The following is a 24,859-nucleotide window of genomic DNA, read 5'->3' as shown; positions in this document are numbered from 1 at the left end:
ACAGCCACAATTGAAGTAGAGGATTAGATCGTAACTCATGGTCTGTCAGCAACACTTGTAGAGTTATAGTCCTTATTAATATCTTCGCCACTGCTTTAGAATATCAAGGCGTGCTCACTGCTCAATGAGCTCTATCAAGCTTTGAACTGCTTCAAATCTTCAGGGGTGTGTCTTTATGTTGGCCATCTTTTCCGCCAAGCGCTGAATCGGTCAACAAAACAAACTATACTATACAAACTATACTTATACTTATAGTTATACTTTAGGTTATTACTAGCAGGAACCCGTATAACCCTAAAATGGTGTCAAGACTCAAGAGACTAAAATAATTATTACCTATTTAATTCGCGTTTTTGACACCACTTGGGGGTCCACATTTTGGGGTCTAAAACTCCTATTTCTTGGCCAATTTTTTATTTTTTCATGCTGATTTGGAGGCCATTAAAGCATTTGACCCAGTCAAAAACGTTTCAATTGTATATCTTTTACGGTTTTTGCGGAAAGTCGCGTTAAAGTTGATGCCGTGGTGTCAGTAAAATGGTAAGGAACCCTCCATATATATCGTCTCGCTTTATATATAGTAAGATACTTTGGTTATACTTTGTGGGTGGAGACTTTTTCGTACTTTTTTTGGAAAATACATGAGTACATTGTACATCATCAGAGCTAAGAGTACAAAGTTCCACTGTTATCTTCAGTAGTGGCCTTCAGTTGGAAATTAAAATTGAACAAAAGTTTGCTGCCCAAACATTAGGGGGTCTCAGTGTTTTTCTGAACAACTTATGAGTTATAGTTACTCAAAGCAGTGCATCGCGATTCGCACTACAACTCGCTAACTGATTCTAACAGATGAATTTTCAAGATTTAAGCACACATGCAGCTCAATTAACAAAATCTGCACCAATTTTTTGTAAATCTTTGTACAGACATGTACCCACAGATGACAGCTGTCAAATTATTTAACAATTATTGTTAATCAGACTGGTCAGTTTTCAGCTATAGTACTAAATTAAAAATGATGTAAAATCTTCCATTGAATTTAGGACGTCCATGATAACTATGATAGAATTATAACATGCGTTATATCCTATACCCAATGATTTGATGTCACGATAGCAATCAATTTTACATTATAAGCTACATCGAAATTAACATATTACATTTAAACCAAGAATAATTATTTATTAAATGTTTACGAACACCGATTCAGTAAAGTTGGATGGAATTTTATTCAGATAAAAAGATTAAAAACTAAAAGGCTCTATGATCAAGCTAAACATAAATTCAAGCCCACTCTCAAAGTTATTCCATCAAGTATAGTTCATTCATGCATAAATCAGGATTGCCAAATCACTGAGCTTAACATACATTCAAGCCGAAAAGTTATAGTTTAAGTAATTTTGTAAAACAAAAATTAAGTCAAAAATTCTCCATCAAGTCATAGTTCGTCTTAGGTCACGGCAGGAATAAGACCGTTTCCAAACCTTCTTATTTTCTCTTCATCAAGTCCAGTTCATCCATCATGGCAGGAATAAGTCCGTTCCTAAAGGTTTTATCCAGAAGTTCGGCCACGTTCTGTACGTCAGGATACTCTCGGCCCGCCCAAATCAGAAAGTATTTAAACTCCAACCAACTTATATTGCCGTCAAGATCCATGTCTAGTGCTCTTAGCCTAGCCTGACTATCTTCACATCTGTAGCATCCAAAGTAAGGAGCCATAAAACCTTCGTAGAAGTGGTGAAACTTGACGGAGTCATCCTCCACACCATCTTTGGAGTCATAAAAGTCCCATCTTTCTTTGACTTCCGCGATCAGTCTGTCGATGTTAAGTTTGTTTTCATTGGCAGATACGATGATTTGTGCAATTTCAGGAGTGATTTTACCGCCAGCTTGATCAAAAAGCATGGCAAGGCCTGACTTGCTGTTGTATTCTTCTTTCCTTCCGGCTGACATGTTGCTCACAATGGTAGCCTTCATTTTTTGGGCACACTCAAGAGTAAAATTTGGATCCTCTCCAAAAACTGTCCTCAACTTTATTAGAATCATTTCTGGTGAAGCTATCGTTGTTATACGCATCTCTGATTTAATTCCCAAGAATTCGACCAAATCAAATTCAGAGTCGGCCGCCATTTTTACGGGACCTGTTTCAGAGATTTGATTGAAAAGGAAGCCAAAAACCATGTCAGTGGCTCTTTCTCCGTAAATAGGTTGTTTCACGGTTTGTCAGTGGTAACGATCTTTGTAACATTTATGGCTGCATCACGCAAATATTTGCAGTTAAAACTGTTAAGGACCTTCGTGTTCCCCAGTCTTATCAGATTGATGATTGTGGTGCAGGTGTCCGCATGTCCCATAGCTGCGCCCTCTATGCATACCCCAGCCCATATGCCTGTACCTCCCATAGCTAACATTTCCAGGACTATCCCGTGCATGAGACCCCACTGTTCGTGCACATGCACCAACAGCTGTCCATCCTCCCACCCACATCTAATCATCTCGCTCCTTATTGCCTTGGTCATACCCCCTAGATGGTCTTGGTCGTACTTTCCCAGATCTTCAATAAGAATTCCAAATATCCGATCATCAATTGAAAGAGTGGAAAGAAAGTTAACAACTTCCCAAACTCTTTCTGGGTGCTTTGCTATAGCATCGGACACGTCTCTCAGGTTGACGAATATCATCGAATCTTTTGACACTTGTTCTCTTATCCAGTCTATCCGTTTCTTCAACAGCTGACATATATCCGACGCATCAAATCTAGTGTAATCAACTTTGTAGTAGACTAAGTCTAGCTCTATGATCAAGTTAGGAACTCCAAATTGCTTGCATTTTCTCATACCTATCGGAATAGGCTCTTCCTGAGGGACTTCATCTTCAACTGCATCCCAGGTTTCACAGAAAGCAAAAGCCCCACTTAGATCTTCCCCAGCAGCATTTAGTGTCTCCAAGAAATGGTCTCCAACTCTGCGCTCGTTGTTAAAAGCCTCAATTACATAGTTCTTAAACCCACACTTCTTTATTTCCTCGAATATTGCTATCTTGTTCTCCAGAGTGTGACCCCGAAGGGACCCTACAGTAGTTTCCCTGATTGAGTTGTCCAAGACAAACAAATCTTATTCCTTAAGTCGTTTCTTTTTTCCTTTGTCAACTGTTTTGTATTCCTCCACATCAGCTGTGAACAGATCAAGACATATTTTCGACAGCAGGTCGTCTTTCCTTTTCAAATCATTGGCTAGTTCCGGTTCATTTTGTTGTACAGAGCCCCTTTTAGGTGTTGGAGTCATTCTTCGATGCTAACGAAACTCAACTTAAAACATATTGTATCAACCTAAAAAACAGTAACTGAGTTAGATGGATAATTGATTCTATAACTTTTGAAGCAGTATGATTGTATGAAGCAAGGACAAAAGGAAATCGCGGTACGTTTGCAGAAGATTTTGCAGAACTGAACTAGATGCTCTTACTAGCTAGGTACGGACTTCACTAAAGTAAACCGAAAACAATATCGTCATGGTTTTTTTTAAAGGTCGAATGTTAAAAAAAGTTTCGAGATAATGGCCCCTAAAGGTTAACATTGGCCCTTTTATGTAACCCATTTTCTTTTATATGTGATAAAGATACCAAGCAGGTAAGCATAAATATGTGACTTCAATGCGAATTTCAGAATTTGGCCACCAAATTTTTTAAAAGGCTTAGTCCCAAAACTTAAGGTCGAAATGCGATTTTACGTTGATTCTGAAAATTTCATGAGAAAATATCGAAACCCTATTGAGTTCTATTGCTTTAAACGAAATCAGTTTTGCAAATATCGCGAACTGAGACTAGATATGGGAAATTTTGTTCATTTTTTGCGATTATTTGAACATAGAATCCACAGTTAGGTAGATACTAAGCTGATAATCGTAAAGAATGTGTAGTATAGGCTTACCTTCCATATAAAGTTGGTTTCATTCAAAAATATTGATATTTGATCAATTTATGGGCCAAAATCGATCAAATTTGGTGCGTATGCCCAAATATGGGCATATGGTTTTTGGCTCATAACTCATTTTTTGTCCAATCTTGATGAAAATTCATATACGAGTTCAGGGGACCACTAGCTACAAGTATGTTGGGCATGTTCAGGGTATTTGGCTAAATTGGGCCTAATTTGGACCAAATATGGGCGTGGCTGCCCCGCGGGCACCGTTTGGCGGTTGGGGTCTGGGACCCCTCAAAAGTTCGGTCACCGGTCCAAGCTTGTTGGTCAACTGCTATATCGAAACCAAGTTTCACAAAAAAATCTGGGTGAACCCCCCCCCCCCCCCCCCCTTAATTTTAAGTTTAATTTCAAAGAAGACAAATTTACCTGATGAGAAGATATAAAATGTTTCAATCAAAGTACGGAGGGAGGGAGCCATTGCCAAAGACATAGTTGACAATTCACCTAACTAAAGAACGAACATGTAAATTGTAAATTGTAACCAATGGTCACACGATGCTGGCTAACAATGTACCACCTCCCAACTATGATCTACTACAACTACAAGTCACGCGATGGGGCGATCGGGGATCATGTTCCCTGCGTCAGCTACTCATTTTCATATTATCCACACCTCCATTGCGCAACTGTATTTTCACTATCACATCACTATTCACAAAAAATTCAGGGTAAACCCCCCCCCCCCCCCCATTAAGATAGGATGGCACGTGATGAGCTCTTTACCTTTACAGTTATAAATGACAAAGCCTGTATGCGTCTTGTATAATGAGTGGCTTTTTAATGTGGCTTATATAATGAGTGGCTTTTTAATGTTTGGCAGATCTTGGGTTTAAACAATAGCAGCGGCATTTTCAGTGTTCATAACGGTTTTAGGATTAACTTACGGTATCTTATGGGTGGGTTTTTATTATCTAGAGAAAAGCTGAACTCCCAAGCGGTAGACTGAACTAAACGTAAGTTCGAACTTTGCCTAAATAATCGCGATTTTCAAACGATTTTTACAGAGAAACAGCACGGAACTTCGCAACCTGCTCAAAAATAGACAATTCAGTAAATTATTTGAGGAGGACTACCTACATTATTGAGACTAGAAATTTTGTTTATAATATATTTCTTGAGAGATTTCCTAAAAGTAAGCTGTGACTTATAAATATCCATAATCCGTGCACATTTTTTATTTTAAAACCATTTCTTTATTTTTGATATGTTTTCCACGTGTCTTAATGCTTAATAAGGCCACTTTTTGCCACTTTTAACCACATTTCTTGTTTGTCGAATATTTTTAGTCAGACAATTAGTTAATTGGATAATTATCAATTAGCTAATTAGCAAAAATTGTTTTATTGGCTCAAAATGATCGAAATAGCTTAAAACACGGAGAAAAGTAGTTTTCAGAAAAACTTTGAACATTTTTCACTGACGTTTTTTTTCGAGACTTTCGAAAATTTCGAAAATTCAAAAAAAAACGTCTCGCCAAAAGTGATCAAATTGCATGAAACGTGGAGAAAAATGATTTTAAAATTAACTCCGTGAATTTTTCGTTTCCAGAATTAAATACTAAAATCACCAATATTTGTAGTTGGAGTTCAGTAAATGGCGGCAGATTTTAGTAATCAGAAATTACTCAGTGGAAAAGTTCACCACACGATATTAGAGTTTCATAACTCATAACTAAGGGGTCCGTAGGGGTCGTTCACATATTACGTAACCAGTCAAGGGGGGGGGGGGGGGGGGGGGGGGGGTTCCAAATGATTACGCTAATGTAATTTTGACACAATAGCTGTGTATAAAACTGATTACGGAAGGGGGGGGGGGGGGGGGGGGCAAGGACAAAAGGAAATCGCGGCACGTGCGGAATCGCGATTTTCTCCATTCTCGCGACAATTCGCGATTTTAAAAGTTCTCCTCGACATATAATCGCGCATTTTCCCTTAAAATTTTCGTATTTTCTTTTAAATCTGCGGGTCAAATATCACGTTCTCAATAAGTATAGGTATGGAACCAATCACGTCCACAGCCTTCCGAAATCTGAATGTAGGTACGGACTTCGAAAATCGAAAAAACATTTCGGCTAATAGTAATAATGATCAGGGTAGCATAAATAAATGAATCGTGAACAAAAGTAGTTTCTAGAAAAACTTTGAAAAAATGTTGACTTATAAAATGTTCGGTCCGAGTCATCCTCGATAGGTATGTACCTCTGAAGGCAGAGCTACCGCTTCCTGGCACTGCAAAGGGGAGGCCTGCCTTCCGAGATCGCATTACAATGGGAAAGCATCGACTCCAAAATCGTACAAACATCGAGGCGTATGTAATTGTACTAGGTACTGACTTCAGAAAACCGAAAAGAAAACATGTTAGGCGATCATAATGATCAGGGTAGTATGAACCATCACATGGCATGGAGTACGTTTAGACACTTGATATTATCATTTAAGAATGTGTAGTGTGTAGTAATAGTATGTGATTAAGGTGACTGGAGATTGTCGAGAATGTGTACTGTGTAGTGTGTGAGCGGCAATTCCAGAACATGTAAGACTATAATTGTCCCTCGATCCTAAAGTCTCTCCCGATCTTTTTGCTTTTGTCCTTGGGGAGGGGGGGGGGGGGGGGGGTAAAAATTGTTCAAACAGTGATTACGTAATATGTGGATGATCCCTAATTGCAGTACAGCCTTATCGATTTTCACAAAACTGCACCAAAGGCACAGTCAAGATCGAACCGATAGCCTGCAGCTGTACTACAATTCCAGAACATGTAAGACTATAATTGTCCCTCGATCCTAAAGTCTCTCCCGATCTTTTTGCTTTTGTCCTTGGGGGGGGGGGGGGGGGGGGGGGGTAAAAATCGTTGAGTGTGAGTTTGTCAACTGTAAGACTAAGCATCTACGACTAAAGTTCTAAAGTTACCAGGAGAGTTTGAAACGGAGAAAACGTGAGAGTACTAGTATAACGTAAAATTCACAAAAACATCCTTTTACTGGCGGTGTCAAAACAAGGCAAGTTTCTATTCGTATATCGGTTAAAACTGTTAAGGACCTTCGTGTTCCCCAGTCTTATCAGATTGATGATTGTGGTGCAGGTGTCCGCATGTCCCATAGCTGCGCCCTCTATGCATACCCCAGCCCATATGCCTGTACCTCCCATAGCTAACATTTCCAGGACTATCCCGTGCATGAGACCCCACTGTTCGTGCACATGCACCAACAGCTGTCCATCCTCCCACCCACATCTAATCATCTCGCTCCTTATTGCCTTGGTCATACCCCCTAGATGGTCTTGGTCGTACTTTCCCAGATCTTCAATAAGAATTCCAAATATCCGATCATCAATTGAAAGAGTGGAAAGAAAGTTAACAACTTCCCAAACTCTTTCTGGGTGCTTTGCTATAGCATCGGACACGTCTCTCAGGTTGACGAATATCATCGAATCTTTTGACACTTGTTCTCTTATCCAGTCTATCCGTTTCTTCAACAGCTGACATATATCCGACGCATCAAATCTAGTGTAATCAACTTTGTAGTAGACTAAGTCTAGCTCTATGATCAAGTTAGGAACTCCAAATTGCTTGCATTTTCTCATACCTATCGGAATAGGCTCTTCCTGAGGGACTTCATCTTCAACTGCATCCCAGGTTTCACAGAAAGCAAAAGCCCCACTTAGATCTTCCCCAGCAGCATTTAGTGTCTCCAAGAAATGGTCTCCAACTCTGCGCTCGTTGTTAAAAGCCTCAATTACATAGTTCTTAAACCCACACTTCTTTATTTCCTCGAATATTGCTATCTTGTTCTCCAGAGTGTGACCCCGAAGGGACCCTACAGTAGTTTCCCTGATTGAGTTGTCCAAGACAAACAAATCTAATTCCTTAAGTCGTTTCTTTTTTCCTTTTTCAACTGTTTTGTATTCCTCCACATCAGCTGTAAACAGATCAAGACATATTTTCGACAGCAGGTCGTCTTTCCTTTTCAAATCATTGGCTAGTTCCGGTTCAGTTTGTTGTACAGAGCCCCTTTTAGGTGTTGGAGTCATTCTTCGATGCTAACGAAACTCAACTTAAAACATGTATCAACCTAAAAAACAGTAACTGAGTTAGATGGATAATTGATTCTATAACTTTTGAAACAGTATGATTGTATGAAGCAATGACAAAAGGAAATCGCGGTACGTTTGCAGAAGATTTTGCAGAACTGAACTAGATGCTCTTACTAGGTACGGACTTCACTAAAGTAAACCGAAAACAATATCGTCATGGTTTTTTTTAAAGGTCGAATGTTAAAAAAAGTTTCGAGATAATGGCCCCTAAAGGTTAACATTGGCCCTTTTATGTAACCCATTTTCTTTTATATGTGATAAAGATACCAAGCAGGTGAGCATAAATATGTGACTTCAATGCGAATTTCAGAATTTGGCCACCAAATTTTTTAAAAGGCCTAGTCCCAAAACTTAAGGTCGAAATGCGATTTTACGTTGATTCTGAAAATTTCATGAGAAAATATCGAAACCCTATTGAGTTCTATTGCTTTGAACGAAATTAGTTTTGCAAATATCGCGAACTGAGATATGGGAAATTCTGTTCATTTTTGCGATTATTTGAACATAGAATCCACAGTTAGGTAGATACTAAGCTGATAATCGTAAAGAATGTGTAGTATAGGCTTACCTTCCATATAAAGTTGGTTTCATTCAAAAATATTGATATTTGATCAATTTATGGGCCAAAATCGATCAAATTTGGTGCGTATGCCCAAATATGGGCATATGGTTTTTGGCTCATAACTCATTTTTTGTCCAATCTTGATGAAAATTCATATACGAGTTCAGGGGACCACTAGCTACAAGTATGTTGGGCATGTTCAGGGTATTTGGCTAAATTGGGCCTAATTTGGACCAAATATGGGCGTGGCTGCCCCGCGCGCGGGCACCGTTTGGCGGTTGGGGTCTGGGACCCCTCAAAAGTTCGGTCACCGGTCCAAGCTTGTTGGTCAACTGCTATATCGAAACCAAGTTTCACAAAAAAATCTGGGTGAACCCCCCCCCCCCCCCCCCCCCCCCCCCCCCCCCTTAATTTTAAGTTTAATTTCAAAGAAGACAAATTTACCTGATGAGAAGATATAAAATGTTTCAATCAAAGTACGGAGGGAGGGAGCCATTGCCAAAGACATAGTTGACAATTCACCTAACTAAAGAACGAACATGTAAATTGTAAATTGAAACCAATGGTCACACGATGCTGGCTAACAATGTACCACCTCCCAACTATGATCTACTACAACTACAAGTCACGCGATGGGGCGATCGGGGATCATGTTCCCTGCGTCAGCTACTCATTTTCATATTATCCACACCTCCATTGCGCAACTGTATTTTCACTATCACATCACTATTCACAAAAAATTCAGGGTAAACCCCCCCCCCCATTAAGATAGGATGGCACGTGATGAGCTCTTTACCTTTACAGTTATAAATGACAAAGCCTGTATGCGTCTTGTATAATGAGTGGCTTTTTAATGTGGCTTATATAATGAGTGGCTTTTTAATGTTTGGCAGATCTTGGGTTTAAACAATAGCAGCGGCATTTCCAGTGTTCATAACGGTTTTAGGATTAACTTACGGTATCTTATGGGTGGGTTTTTATTATCTAGAGAAAAGCTGAACTCCCAAGCGGTAGACTGAACTAAAACTTAGTAGTAAGTTCGAACTTTGCCTAAATAATCGTGATTTTCAAACGATTTTTACAGAGAAATAGCACCGAACTTCGCAACCTGCTCAAAAATAGACAATTCAGTAAATTATCTGAGGAGGACTACATTATTGAGACTAGAAATTTTGTTTATAATATATTTCTTGAAAGATTTCCTAAAAGTAAGCTGTGACTTAATATCCATAATCCGTGCACATTTTTTATTTTAAAACCATTTCTTTATTTTTGATATGTTTTCCACGTGTCTTAATGCTTAAGGCCACTTTTTGCCACTTTTAACCACATTTCTTGTTTGTCGAATATTTTTAGTCAGACAATTATAGTTAATTGGATAATTATCAATTAGCTAATTAGCAAAAATTGTTTTATTGGCTCAAAATGATCGAAATAGCTTAAAACACGGAGAAAAGTAGTTTTCAGAAAAACTTTGAACATTTTTCACTGACGTTTTTTTTCGAGACTTTCGAAAATTTCGAAAATTCAAAAAAAACGTCTCGCCAAAAGTGATCAAATTGCATGAAACGTGGAGAAAAATGATTTTAAAATTAACTCCGTGAATTTTTCGTTTCCAGAATTAAATACTAAAATCACCAATATTTGTAGTTGGAGTTCAGTAAATGGCGGCAGATTTTAGTAATCAGAAATTACTCAGTGGAAAAGTTCACCACACGATATTAGAGTTTCATAACTCATAACTAAGGGGTCCGTAGGGGTCGTTCACATATTACGTAACCAGTCAAGGGGGGGGGGGGGGGGGGGGGGGTTCCAAATGATTACGCTAATGTAATTTTGACACAATAGCTGTGTATAAAACTGATTACGGAAGGGGGGGGGGGGGGGGGGGGGGGCAAGGACAAAAGGAAATCGCGGCACGTGCGGAATCGAGATTTTCTCCATTCTCGCGACAATTCGCGATTTTAAAAGTTCTCCTCGACATATAATCGCGCATTTTCCCTTAAAATTTTCGTATTTTCTTTTAAATCTGCGGGTCAAATATCACGTTCTCAATAAGTATAGGTATGGAACCAATCACGTCCACAGCCTTCCGAAATCTGAATGTAGGTACGGACTTCGAAAATCGAAAAAACATTTCGGCTAATAGTAATAATGATCAGGGTAGCATAAATAAATGAATCGTGAACAAAAGTAGTTTCTAGAAAAACTTTGAAAAAATGTTGACTTATAAAATGTTCGGTCCGAGTCATCCTCGATAGGTATGTACCTCTGAAGGCAGAGCTACCGCTTCCTGGCACTGCAAAGGGGAGGCCTGCCTTCCGAGATCGCATTACAATGGGAAAGCATCGACTCCAAAATCGTACAAACATCGAGGCGTATGTAATTGTACTAGGTACTGACTTCAGAAAACCGAAAAGAAAACATGTTAGGCGATCATAATGATCAGGGTAGTATGAACCATCACATGGCATGGAGTACGTTTAGACACTTGATATTATCATTTAAGAATGTGTAGTGTGTAGTAATAGTATGTGATTAAGGTGACTGGAGATTGTCGAGAATGTGTACTGTGTAGTGTGTGAGCGGCAATTCCAGAACATGTAAGACTATAATTGTCCCTCGATCCTAAAGTCTCTCCCGATCTTTTTGCTTTTGTCCTTGGGGAGGGAGGGGGGGGGGGGGTAAAAATTGTTCAAACAGTGATTACGTAATATGTGAATGACCCCTAATTGCAGTACAGCCTTATCGATTTTCACAGAAACTGCACCAAAGGCACAGTCAAGATCGAACCGATCGCCTGCAGCTGTACTACTACTATCATTTTATTGATTTCAACTATGAATCAGTGGTGTTAAGATAATCACATTGGTAATAAATAAAACCTCTCTGTACTGTCAATTGTGCTAATCTAAACCGGCCTACCTGGATTACCAGACCTCTTCTTTTTCTCAACAATCAAACCGAGTTGTGCAAGAAATGTGATTTATCGTAGTTCATATTGCATTTGGTGGGTGATGTAAGTACATATCGAGCTGTATTCAATCACAATACGACACAATACCTGTATATTATATGGCCCTTAATGCGGTATATGAAACGCTTTATACCGCGAGAGACCCGGCATAGAGAGGTTTTTTTAATTCGGTAAGAGTGCGGGGAAAAAATTCTAATTCAATGTCAAAGATGAAAGAATAAAAAATAGTTATGTGGAGATTTTAAAGAAATTTGCGCAAAATACGCACCAGCACTGTTATACGAAATTCGGTAAAAAACCAAAAATCGCCATAATATTGCATCTAATTATGTGATCTAGCTGTATAAATCAGGTCATGAATCCTGATCAGCGACTAAATACTAATAGCAGACTAGAGGCTCATTCTGCGTTCAACGCTGCGATTAGGAGAAAGATACTTGGTGAATAGCCTTATATCTTTAGCCTGCTAATGCACTGGATCAAGTAATCACTACCTAATATGGTCCTAATTAGAAGGATCAGATCTGAGCTTGGAAATATGGCAGGTTAGGTGTTTCACTCTAAGTACGTTACCTGGGCTGTAGTGCGACACGAACTCTATTGCGACAGAGGGTGGTCTTGCCACACTTCAGGTGTAGCACTATACAGTACGTTAACACTTTACCAGTCAAAGATGCAGACGGGTAGCTGAGCTAAATCACGAACACACACATTCACACAACAAGATGCACTCGCAAGGTATGGATTATAATGAACCATTAGAACAGAAAAAAAGGACAGAAATATGAATCGTGAGGTGTGATGAGCATTTCCAAACTGATTTAGGTATTTTTCACGAGACTGACTAATACTCATATATTGCACTTGTTTGATAGGATCCGTATTTTGATTAATGCCTAGAATATCATTCCATTTTAAATTTATAAAGTTGTTTTTGTTGTTGGTACAAAATCTTATCAAAAACACGTAAAAGCTAACACTTTATTTTCAGTGATATGTTTTGTGCGGAAGTACGTACGTAAAGTAAGTGTAAATTACCAGCAATTATTTGCACCGAACTTATGATAGATTGGGTATCTTGATAATGTCGACCCAAAAATGTTGTGCCATCATTGCAGTGTAAACTGTTTGTTTTGCCATTTTTTAGCATCCTAGGTATATTTGTTTAGTCGCGTAGTTGTTGAGTACTTGTATGTATTGTGTAGCTGTCAACCCTACTTTTGAGCATTTTGAACTAGTCACGTTTTCCTTGTAAAAATGAGGCTGAAATAGCAAATTCTTGATAAGTAATCGATAGATCAATGATTTGCACTATTATATAATTATATAAGTTGAATGACAGCAGAATTTTTATTTGTGAATAATGGATTGAATTAGACATATCTATATCTAGGTCACAGAATATTTGAAACCATGGCCACAATGGCTCTAACCTGATTATACACTACTTTAATCCGATTAGAACCGAATGAAGTTTGATACAGTAAAATATATTCGCGTTCATCCCAACAGTGTTTCTGAAACTGTTTTTTGCCCACTTAGGAATTTTGTCGTCGAAAATCGCAATCAGTCACAGCTCAGCATAATTTGTTTGCTAACAATGCCATTCAGGTATTTGAACTGCATGAGCAACCAAGAATCCTCTTCTGAAACCAAATCTCGTAGTCATACACTATCAACATTATCAACTCTAAAAGGTCTGACCAAATCTGGCGCCAAGCTCCAGAAGCATGCGAAAAAGCGGCTTGATATCGAGGTTCAACATACTCCTCCGGATGCAAAAATTCTTGCGAAATACCAGCAAAGTCAGTTGATCGATGTATCTTCCAGTGAATTTACTGACATAGGAACTGTTAGTATTGAGCAGCCTGGAAGATTTTGTTTAGAGGTTTCCCGAGGTACCAATACCAAGGGGAAAATGAAGCCTGTTCCCACTCCAAGGAGATTTGTTACACCTCCCAGCTCTTCATCTGTCCTGAAGGATGAAGATGCAGAAGAAGCAGATTCTGAGTCTGACTATAATCCCATTCCTCGTGCCTCATCCATGTCTCTGCAGATAAGTAAATCACCAACCTTCGTCCCAAAACACAGCAAGTCCATGTCTTTACCACGTAGACCACCTTTGACTTCATGTCCGAGTAGTCCTCCAAGTAGTATACCACAGGTATTTAAACCAGACATGGCATCAAGATTACACTCACAAACACTTCCCGCTCCTTTCCTAAGTCTCCTCCCCCTGAACTTCCACCTGGAAAGACTGAAGAACCAACAGATCCCCAAGCTTCTTTAATAAATCCTTCTTTTGATCTTATGATATCCCCTTTATTTGCCCCTTCCGGTGCATTTCAGAGTTCGATTTTAAAGCCTCAGCAAAAGACTTGCAGAGATGTAGATTCTCAACAGAAGACATGCAGAAATATAGATTTTCAAGCAAATCGAAATGAGAGTGCTGTTTCTCGCGATCGGACCGCTTTTATCACCCTTGATTCGAGCTTTCTTCTTAAGCCCCAAAGTCGTTCACAGTGTGAGTTTATAAAAGTGGAATTATTATTTCTCAATTAATTTTATTTATTTTCTGTTGTTGTTTTTGTTGTTTTCAGATTTGACCCCCGATGAAAACACTCGGGCCCTCAGTACTTTCTTGATCAGAAGGGACTGTCATTTGGTCGACATGCACATTTGAACTATTTTTTAGAAGTAATAGTGAGGTGGTGACAAACTGATGCATCCCATTCGACTTACTCGACAATTTGTGCAGTTCTAATTCGCACGAAAATGACCTGGGCGGGCTTAATTTTTATCATGTTTAAAATTTTGAACTTTGACGGTTCAAACTCTTCTACTTTAAATTTCGAATGCCAATTGCCAATTATTTCTATTCGTTCGTTTCTGTTCGTTTGTTTCTGTTTATATCATCCCAGATCATATTAAAGATTGGTACTTATACTAGTGAAATAGTTAGTGATATCCGTTAAATCAAAGAGCGTGCGTGATTTTAGGTATATCGCTGTACTAAAGTACTAACTATTTGGCATACGAGAACATACTTAGTCTGAGAGGCAAGCTGTAGGTGGTACTTAACAATAACACCACGATCTAGCTCTTACAGCTTTATACCTGCTTACGTCTCCAAGCGATATAGTTATTTTCTCAACAGCTACATTAGTACATTATAATGATCTACCATTTTATTGTAGAACATGTAAATCTGGGAGCTGGTTACGGAGCTTGGTCCTCATTATTAAAAGTTATGAAAGAAGTGAAGAATAGGAAGGTGGATAAAACAGAGACACCAAAAATCTCTCTTCCTAGGAGTCCGAAACCACCACCTCCAAAGTACAATCCTGAACCACCAAAGATTAAGTCTAAGGGTACAACTAGAAAAGGAAATGTTAACCTTCAACAAAAACGACTTGAAAGCAAATGCTGAAGAATTAATAAATAAGCAAGAAGAGTACGGCTTTAATGTTACGACAGAAAGTTCTTCAAAACCAAGCCCTCCGAAATACAAGCCTAAACCACCGAAGTCAAAATCTAAGTCTAATTTGTCATCTACAGATAAAGGAACAAAATCGAAAAGTAACGTCAAATCAAAATCCTCAAAAAGAAAAAAGAAAACTGTGGATGGTTCACCCACTGATGAATCTGACGCCAAATTCTATGAGGAAGCAGTCAGAGGCAGTGGTGCAACTGCAAATACTTTAATCGAATCTAAGAAAGAATTTGATCCAATTTACATTGATCCTGTAAGCTTTTCGCGTCTGGTGGAAAAGTCAGACACTAACGAAACTGCTACTGTAAAGATGTCAGACTCACGGGATGCTGACCTAACTAAGAATACAAACCAGCCTGCAAAACCCATCGTAACTATTCCTGAAGATACCAATTTTGGTACAAAATGGGGGTTCCTTCGTGTAGTTGCGAGGATGTCTAAAAGGTCAGCTAAACAACGGCCCCAGATCGATATACCGGATAACGTTCAGAAATCTGTGCAAGGTAAACCAGCTGCTGAGCCAATTCAGGATATTCAGAATTCCTTGGAGAAAATTCCCTCTGAAGACGTCAAAATGGATGAAACTAAAAGCCAGCAATCTCAACAACAAATCAGCAACCTACCAGCCAGTCAACCTAAGAAAAGTTCAAAACGTGTATTCGGAAGGTCCTCCAAATCTGTGGCTAGAACAAAAAGTTGTCCCTCAACTTCAGAGAATGGCTCAAAATCAACAAGTGACACCAAAAGACCTGTTTCGGAATTTATTGATAGAAAAGGTACCAATGAATACGAAATTGAATGCAAACATCCTCAGCACCAAATCAACGAGGTGCCTGATAGCACTATATCTAGTTCAACTGAAATAAAAGCTAAGAAATCTCAGAAGAAAATCTGGAGCTTCAGAAGGACTCCAAAGCCATTATCTGAGGTGAAAAAGTATTCCTTTGACCACAGGAAATTATGCGGTGTCGACGAGTGAAATATCTGGACATGTTTCAGATGTAATTCATGTCGATGATTGTAAGCTTGCTCCTGATAGCTCTCCAACAGGATCCAAACGCAGTTTCATTCTTTCGAATGAGTCGTTGGGAGGCTTTTCAAGAGGGAAAAGTAAGCTTACTGCTTCATTTAGGAGGGGGATTAATAAGATATCAGGAAAGAGGAGGTCACAAAATAAGGTAGTAGTATCCGGGAATATTAATGCTCCAGTACCAAGTCATTCAGTTTCACTGGATACCAAGAAATCCCAGGAGCCCACTGCAAATGTGGACCTCAGAATTCAAGAACAAGTCACTGTTTTAACAAAAAATGAAGTTGAGATTAATAAGGCCAATAAAAAGAAAGTACGGCCCGAGGTACCTAAAAGACCTCAAGGTGTTCTAAAACTAAAAGCAGCCAGTAATGCTGTAGCGGGAATTAAAGCGATGAAACAAAGGCCAAACGTTCCTCTAAGACCAGCGGGGACCACTCTTTGAAGTTGAAGTGCCGGAGAAAACACCAAAAGTAAAAAAATCAAGTAATAAATCATCAAAACGGAAGGAAGTTTCAAAAGGTGACCACAAAGAGAGCGCGATTGATTTCAGAGCAGCAACTAAAGTAGTAATGGCGGCAGAGAGGATCCGGCCAAACGTTCCTCCAAGACCCTTCAAGGAGGACAAGAAAACAGCATTCATCGAACCTGAAGGTACTAAGCCTGTTAATTTGAATTTAGTCGGGACAGTACCAAATGATGATAGATTTATATTTAGCCTTAAAGAAGGTACATCCGACGAAACAAGAAGGAACGCTGCAAAGATATCCAAGTTTTCGTGGTTCACAGCCAGATTAAGGGGGAATCAAAAAATAAGGAAAGCAGAACAAAGTGGTGAAACAACTATAGATGATGAATCAGACTCGCCAACTCTTCAAATAGAAACAGAATCTTTGCCTCCTCCGGCTGAACAGAAAGTCAATGTAACTACCGTTCTAAACAGCATAGAGATTGACGGTGGGGAAATTCCAGAAGGTTTTGGCACTGCCCTCCCCTGTACAAAGAACAAAAGTCCTGGCAGAGATGGCTCAAAAGAAAACGATACGAATACGATCCATTTATCCAAAAGTAAAATTCATCTTTCTGGGATGCCTAACTTGAGAAAAAGCAAAGAGCTAAAAGGAAATGGCACAAGAGATAGATCAGAAAATGATTTCAAACAACCAAAAATATCAGATTCATCAACAAAATCGAATGGATTAAAATTGGAAAATTCACTCTCTAAGGACGACCCTGATTATGATGACAACCCAGCCAATGAAAGAGCCAAAGAAAGCAAGCCCATGAGAGTTCCCTCAATTCATATCACCCCTACGTCGAAGAGAAAAAAGAAGAGTAGGGTTAGTATGGAATTGCACGGTGAAAGAGGGAAATTGTATCTCTCATCTCAACCTAAAGGTAGAAGCTGCAACACTGCGGATAGCATCTTTGTTAGCTAGGGAGCATGTTTGTTTTGAAATGGCCGGGAAGAATCTTTTTGGGCCGTGAAGCAATATACATACGATTTGAGAGCACCTTTTAAAGCCGTAGTTGTTTGTATGATATAAGAGGGATGGTTTTTGATGTGAAGCATTTTTGATGAACATTCTTGTGGAGTTTATGTTTGACAATTCTAGCTTCACTGAAAAAAATAGTTCATATATAGTTCAAACAGCATCAAGTTAATTTAAATTCTTGCAGCTGTAAAATCGTGTTGTTCATCTACATTTGCTTTGCTATCATGACAAAACATTTCTATAAAGGTAAATCCACAAGAAAGATTTATACGCATATTTATTTTTGCTCAGTTTTGATATTTTGCAGGTGAGTCAGACTCAGATAGATCCCGTAAGTCTCCTTCTCCAAGTCCGGTGTCGAAAAGAAAAAGGAACGAAGCTCGAAGGGCTGCTCTCAAACGAGAAGCAGGTCAGTTATTACTTGTTCAGTTGTAACGGTCATTGAAATTGACAGCGCTAGAGCCATAGCAAGGACCCCTAATCAGCAAACTATTGAAGGATTACAGCCCTTCATTAATTTCACGAGGAATTAGCATTCTAAAGGATCCAGTGCCTGAATTACTGTTAGTTTCGAAGGGGAATTTTACAATTCTACTTATTTGCACCTGTCAGTCATATGTGTAATTAAATCAGGGGTGTAGGAAGAGGGGGGTAGGGGGGGGGGGGGGGGGGGGGGGGGGGGGGGGAAAGGGGCGAAAAGGGGCCAACTTTTTCAAGTAAATTAGCAGGATACAATCCAGCTGTGAGCTGGCATGAACCAAAATCTGATAATTTATATTATGCATATTCTGATATTTAACGGGTGGCTGATTTTGATAAAAAAAAATCGTTATCCGGCGTGATCAATTATTTTAATTAAAGTACAACGGCTGCACCCCTGATTTTTTAACTTAATAAGAGACGTATTCATCAGAAGTTCAGAAGCCTAGCGAGTATAAAAATCAGATAACATTACTCTTTTATGCCGTGGGAGTAAATTAGCAGGACACAGTTTGCCCCTTGTAGTCCAAATTTACATGACCTCATTGCTAGAATTCATTCCTTAAAACAGATTCTCCAAGAATTGTTCCAGTTTCTCCCTCCTTGCATGTTGTACCCTCTTTGAGAGTGAGACCTTTTACTGTAAGAATATTTTTCAAAATTTGCAGGACTTTTCCTTTGACCCTTAATAATTAAATTGGCACAACAAAATCTTTCTGGATTTATCATTTCACATCGCCAGATTTCAATTCTGGAAGCAAATTTCCTGGAATTCTATTCGAGAAAATGCAATATGCATCCCTTTTTCAAGGTACACTTATTTCGCAAGAGCTGATTGCAGGCCCTAATATTCAACTGTGTTTGAAAATGATCTCTATTGCCAAATTTCTCAGGTAGGCATATTACACGTGTTGCTGTTTTTGAAATTCAGGCTGTGGCCAAAGCGCGTGCTAAATTAAAATGCTCTAAGATTTTGGCCCCCTCATGAAGAGAATCATTCCTACACCCCTAAATCTAATTTCATTTACAAGATATGTTAAGATCACCCTGCAGATTAGACGTCACGAATCACACTTAACTTAAAATTTGTAGTTCCTGTAAGTCATAATTGTAATAAAATCTCATTTACTATTATCAAGAAAGGTTAATAATCACACTTCAAATTAGAATAACGATGTAACGAATATTTGGCTTATAATTCCTTAGATTAGGATTTCACTCGCTGATATTAGTGCTTTAGTGCCACTTGTGATCTGACTGTACAATGTACATGTAAGCATGTAATATGTTTTGAAATTGGATACTTCTCAGTGTTCCTGTGGTTATGACATTCTTGTAACATCATTAAGCTTTGATAATCTATTGAGTTGTGGGTTTGATGAGGGCCTCTGTCAATTCTATACTCGAGTACAGTGTTCTATATAGTGAGTATGTACTTTGTAATAGTAAAACTTGAGTTTGCTGAGGTGATCCAATCTTTAAAAAGCATTTTTTTGTTTTCATTGAATTTCATGGGTTTGTTTTGCATCAGCTTTTGCATTTAAGTTAAAAATGACGTAGTACTAATGGTATACTATTTTCACCTATGTTGCCATGGGGATTGGGGTGGCAAGTCCCCATACATCGTGGTCCGGTAGTTTCATTGCGTCCTAATATAGTAATATAGACGTAATTATCTACACATTACTGATCACAGATCATTGCCAGTCGCAACTCTCAATAGGAAGGAGAATGCTTGGTAAACTGTACTGATACAGTGCTAACAATATGTATTTTATTTTTGTTGCTACCTATTGTCTTAGTTAAACAGCTACAATTTGGCTTTAGCAAATTGTGAACGATATCTAACCGTCACCAAGTTAACATTGTCTGTATGGCCAAAAACTTGCTTTGTAACAGATGTAACTGTTAGGGGAAGTAAATTGAGTTTCTCATTTTTATTTGAATTTATTATATAAGCCACTCAATTTTTTCATAAAATTGGTCCTAACTTTTAAATTTGACAGTAAACAAGTGCTGTTAGATGCATGATCTAGAGAATTTACCCCACACGAACTCGTTAATTGCACATGGAGTTGTTTGGTAAAAAGCGCAAGAAAAAGATTAAAAAAGACAGTTCGTCAAATGAAGGAGGAAATCTATCGCCTACACAAAAGCTTCGTTTCAATAACAAAGGACAAACTATTGTTCGACCAGCGACGGACGAAAGCCCCACCAACTTATATGAGCCAGAACGTCCACCTGTTTCTCAAAATTCTCCGCCATCCTCGCTCCGCTTTGAACATAAATCAGGTGCAACTATTAGATTTAGAGATAATTCGAACAAGCAACTGGACAGCAAGGATAAGCGGAAAAAGGTAGCGAAACGAAGATCTCAACTTGGGACAACAAAATCTTTGACAAGAACAGCCAATGCCATGATGGGGACGGAGGGAAATGGATATGGAATGGAACCGTTAATTATTAATATAGGTTCGTGCGATAGGGTGTGTAAACTTTCAATTTATCAACATGTGGGGCTCAATCAAATTTAACACGGTGGTTTAACTATTTTCCTTGCAAGAGATTGCAGTGTTGTATTCAGAAGTTATGTTTGAAGGATCAGCCATCTGTAAGGAAAAGGCAGTTCAGCAGCATTGAATCCGTTTCTAAGTTTATTTGCCATTTAATTAGTGAATTCTAATTGTGTTTTACTATTTGAATATTCTTGAAACATCAAGTTAGGCTTAAAACTTAAGTTATTTGATGGTTCTTTATCCAATTAGACAAATAATCAACCTGATTATTTTTTGGAAACTGTCCTTGTTTACAGAATAAAAAAGTTTCTCGAATGTTCAAATCTGCACTGAGTTGCTCCTCGCTAAATATCTAAATTCATCCTGTCATACTAATTCCCCTATCAGCGATCTATCCCATATTGAAAAATTATGGCCTGTAGAGTGTAGACTACAACGATGACAAATTACAGGTATATTTTAAAATTTTTTATTAAATTGGCAATAAACCGTTCGATTTCGAAAAATATTATTCCATTTATTTTCAGATCCTAACCACTTGAAGCCGCAATCGTTCAAAGTTGGATATCTCTATAAAAGGGAAGGAAATGGTGAGAAAATAAGTTCTCCATATTTTGTCAGCACATTTCAGATAAATTATCTTTCCTCATTCCTCAACCTCACACAACCTTTTATATCAACATTATTAGTCCAAATTGTACTTTGCCATCATAAATGATCACTAGCTTTCTTAAAATTTATAACATCCATCGTGACAAGTGCTGGTTAATTAACATGATTTAACATTACCAGATTACAAAACTAAGCGCCACTTTCGACTGAGCACGGAGGGTGGTCTGAGGATCTATAAAAACGAACAAGACAAAGCGACCTCCCCAATTGGCGACATTTGTCTCGACTTTATGAGGTGAATTTTAAAAATGGATTCACGTTGCTACTTTCATAAAACTGTTTGAAAACACGGTAAAGCATATTCATAAAGATTCAGGTGAAAAGAAAAATTTAAAAAAAGATTCAGGTGAATTTGCAAACGATTTCAAAAATTCTCACATTCAAATTGCCGCTTTCATAAAAGTTTAACTGTTTTTGGTTAAGGAGATTCTATTCATCAACTAAGCGCCAATTTGTAATTTAGATACTGGTAATTAAATTATGGCTGATTAAAAATAAAACCCAAATCCAGATGTGAGCTGCAAGCAGGTGTTCCAGACATCACAAACAAAGATCCCCGATACTTTTTCTGTTTGAAAAGTGACGACCTCTCCGCAAAAGCTTGGTTTTTAGCAGCTGAGTCGGAGTATGAACGGAAAAAGTGGATGGTTTCCCTAGGCTGGCACATTGATAACCACTGCAAACCATCAGTGACGTAAGTGCATTATCCTGAAAAGGTTTTGAGTTTTATAGTCGGATTATTATGACGATTGTGAGATGCATGGTTGTTATTGCCTCGCTGACATCCATGTTTCAGTGATGTGAATGTACAAACGAAAGAATACCTTGGCTACCAAAATTCAGACGAACAAGAAAACGAATGCAACACATCGTCATCTAACTCAGATTATGACTCTGATTCGGATGATGTTTACCAACCCGGTATCCAAAGATCACTGAGACTAGTACCCCAAATAGCAGAACCTGACGATGACATATACGGAGAATTTGATCCCGGTTTAACGATATCTCAATATGAGATGGTAAGAAATCAGATTCGCTTTAAGTCTCTAAAATCTCAAGTATATAATATAAGAGAAAAGTGGATACCTTCAATCGTCAAGGATCGTTCCGAATGCCTGGAAAATACCTGAAATTATCCCATTAACCTTATACTCTTTATTAATCTGTATATTAATATCACTACACTTTTATGTCAGGCCGAAACAGCCTCCGCCATGAAGGTGATGTCACTACATGAACCAAGGAGAGGCTCGCTCGACAGAAAAGCCAGCACAACCCACAACATCATCCCTGATCTTGAAAGCAGAAAATCAGTAAACCCTATCATCACTGAAGAGGAAGAGGATGACACTTACATGGCAGCAGGTGATGTAGGTGGATCCTCCACACTCTCAGTTCAGATGTCTTTGGGAGGTGAACCAATAATGTTTCCACCACAAGCTGCAGATGATGACGATACATACATGGATGGGTTCTCATTGAAGATGTCCAGTAGTGCTCCTCTGGAAGCTCCTGCTCTGCCAGCGAGCAGACCTCCTTCTTTTCTTGAATCAGATAAACACTATCTCCCTCCGATGGGTTCTCATTCCGTGTCAGTAGATAGAGGAGAATCTGCATCCACGATGCCTCTTTACCACAACCTACGAATAGATGAAGTGTTCAGTGATGAGGAAAACCTTTACATTGATCACGACGAATTTGCGTCCTGTACAATCAAGGATGATGATATCTATGCTGCACCTCCAACGCTCAGAGTAGATGTGCAACAAAACTTTGTCCCACCTTTTCCACTGAGAGTCCCCCAAAATGTGGCTCTAGCTCCCTTACCACCCCGAAATTTACCGCCCAGGCGACCTTCTTAGCGGAGACTTGATCATGTGATCAGATTCAAATCAGCTATATTACAACGACGATTGCGGCTATTTATTGGTAAGCTCTTGGTAATGGCATTTTGCTAGAAAATCGTTGTTGAGGGTTTATCAGACCGACAAGGTGTTTCATTACCGAAATCAAGATATGATCATCCATATAAATTTGATCTGGCAGAGATCATGGTTGCATAGTATAAGTTATGATATACATTTTAATTACCATGGCTAGGGTCGCAATTGAAAAACTTTAATGTTTAAGAGCTATTAGAATGATCTAAAGTTGTTATATTGCTAAGTCATCAAAGTAGTAGAACGCTCGTATTAGGCTGATAATGAATTTTGACTGTTTAATTTTTGAGGTTTGATTTCTTGTTCTATTTGCTTCAAATTAAAACAACTCAAATAGGTGCTACAACAATTTGTGTAAAATCCGTTATTTAAATTTCTGCTAAAAATGGGGCAGCACTGCATTGGCAGTGCGTTTATTATACTTATAGTGTGTATGCTATCAGTTACCATAGTGCTGGTGAAATATTCACACTCACCAGCAAGGTTATTTCAATCCAAAGTATCCCAACTAAGTGTTTAAAATGATTTTTTAAAATGTACTCTAAAATTGTTAATAATCTTGGGATAAGAACTTGTCGTGAACTAAATAAATATGCATCGTGGGGAATAAGTCAGCGTGAAAACGTTTGGGCTAATAATGGTGGCTCAGGCCCGCCATCGTTTAAAAATTGATTCCAAAAAAACTGATGTCAAATCATTTTCAATTTCAATATCGAATTTGAATTTCATGGATCAAACCCGCCATCGGTTTAGTTTTACGTGTCTTAAGGCCACATTTTGCCACTTTTACCACTTTTTACCACCTTTCTTGTTTGTCGAATATCTTTAGTTTTGAACATCGTAAAAGCTTGCAGATTAATCGAGGGTGTTCATCTTATCAGGAGGAAAAACTTTTGTAAGACAATTTTTACGTCAGACTATCAGTTAATTGGATAATTATCAATTAGCTAATAAGCAAAATTTTTATTGGCTCAAAATGATCGGAATAGTTTAAAACACGGAGAAAAGTAGTTTTTAGAAAAAAACTTTGAAGATTTTTCACTTACATTTTTTTGAGACTGAAAATTCAAAATATTATTTTTCGCCAAAAGTGACCAAATTGCATGAAACGCGGAGAAAAATGCTTTTAAAAAAACTTGGTGAATTTTTCGTTTCAGGAATACTTAAATCTCCAATATTTTAATAAGATTTTAATTCTCCTGTTTGCCACTCGGTTCCGGTTTGAAAAAAGGAAGATTGATTGATATCTGACCGATTCCAGTCCTGCAGCCAAATCCCTAGATAGGTACTCGGTTCTTGAGTTCCTATAGTTGTATGTGATTATATCAAATGTGGTCAATATACAGCTATAAGCGTACGCTATAATATAGATCTATAAAACGAAGTACAGGTTGTATGAGTTCCATCCCAGCAACTCATACAATAGCTAGTAGTAGTACAAGCTAAACATAAAGACAAGGTGTCGTTCTCTTGTGCATATAGTGCCGTTCTCCATGCGGTTCGGCTTTGTATTAGAGATTCCTTAAGGCACGCTGACCGAGAATAGTGTAACTGTAATGCACACTAGGTGTACCTAGCTGCTCGACTTAGTGGTAGGTTTTACAAATAAAGACTTTA

At 38.4% G+C, this 24,859-nt stretch overlaps 1 protein-coding gene across 2 annotated transcripts; it reads left to right on the top strand.

The window, feature by feature from the left end:
• The first annotated feature begins 13,217 nt into the window (after nt 1–13,217).
• LOC134822702 (uncharacterized) lies at nt 13,218–23,538 on the top strand. 2 transcript variants are annotated; one of them, XM_063833898.1, is made up of 7 exons: nt 13,218–14,136; nt 17,939–18,040; nt 21,155–21,217; nt 21,420–21,534; nt 21,811–21,993; nt 22,096–22,321; nt 22,499–23,538. In XM_063833898.1, exons 1-7 carry the CDS (start codon nt 13,923–13,925, stop codon nt 23,162–23,164), a joined length of 1,569 nt encoding a protein of 522 aa, XP_063689968.1. In that variant the 5' UTR covers nt 13,218–13,922; the 3' UTR covers nt 23,165–23,538. The 2 variants fall into 2 exon arrangements, with proteins under 2 accessions (XP_063689968.1, XP_063689967.1); XM_063833897.1 differs by lacking the exons at nt 13,218–14,136; nt 17,939–18,040 and adding an exon at nt 20,108–20,583.
• The last annotated feature ends 1,321 nt before the right edge of the window (nt 23,539–24,859 follow it).

The sequence above is a fragment of the Bolinopsis microptera genome, chromosome 11, assembly GCF_026151205.1.
Source record: "Bolinopsis microptera isolate Bmic1 chromosome 11, MBARI_Bmic_1.0, whole genome shotgun sequence".
In the NCBI taxonomy this organism is placed as follows: Eukaryota; Metazoa; Ctenophora; class Tentaculata; order Lobata; family Bolinopsidae; genus Bolinopsis; species Bolinopsis microptera.
The sequence above is the reverse complement of the archived record's forward strand: the minus strand, read 5'-3'. Positions and strand labels throughout refer to the sequence as shown.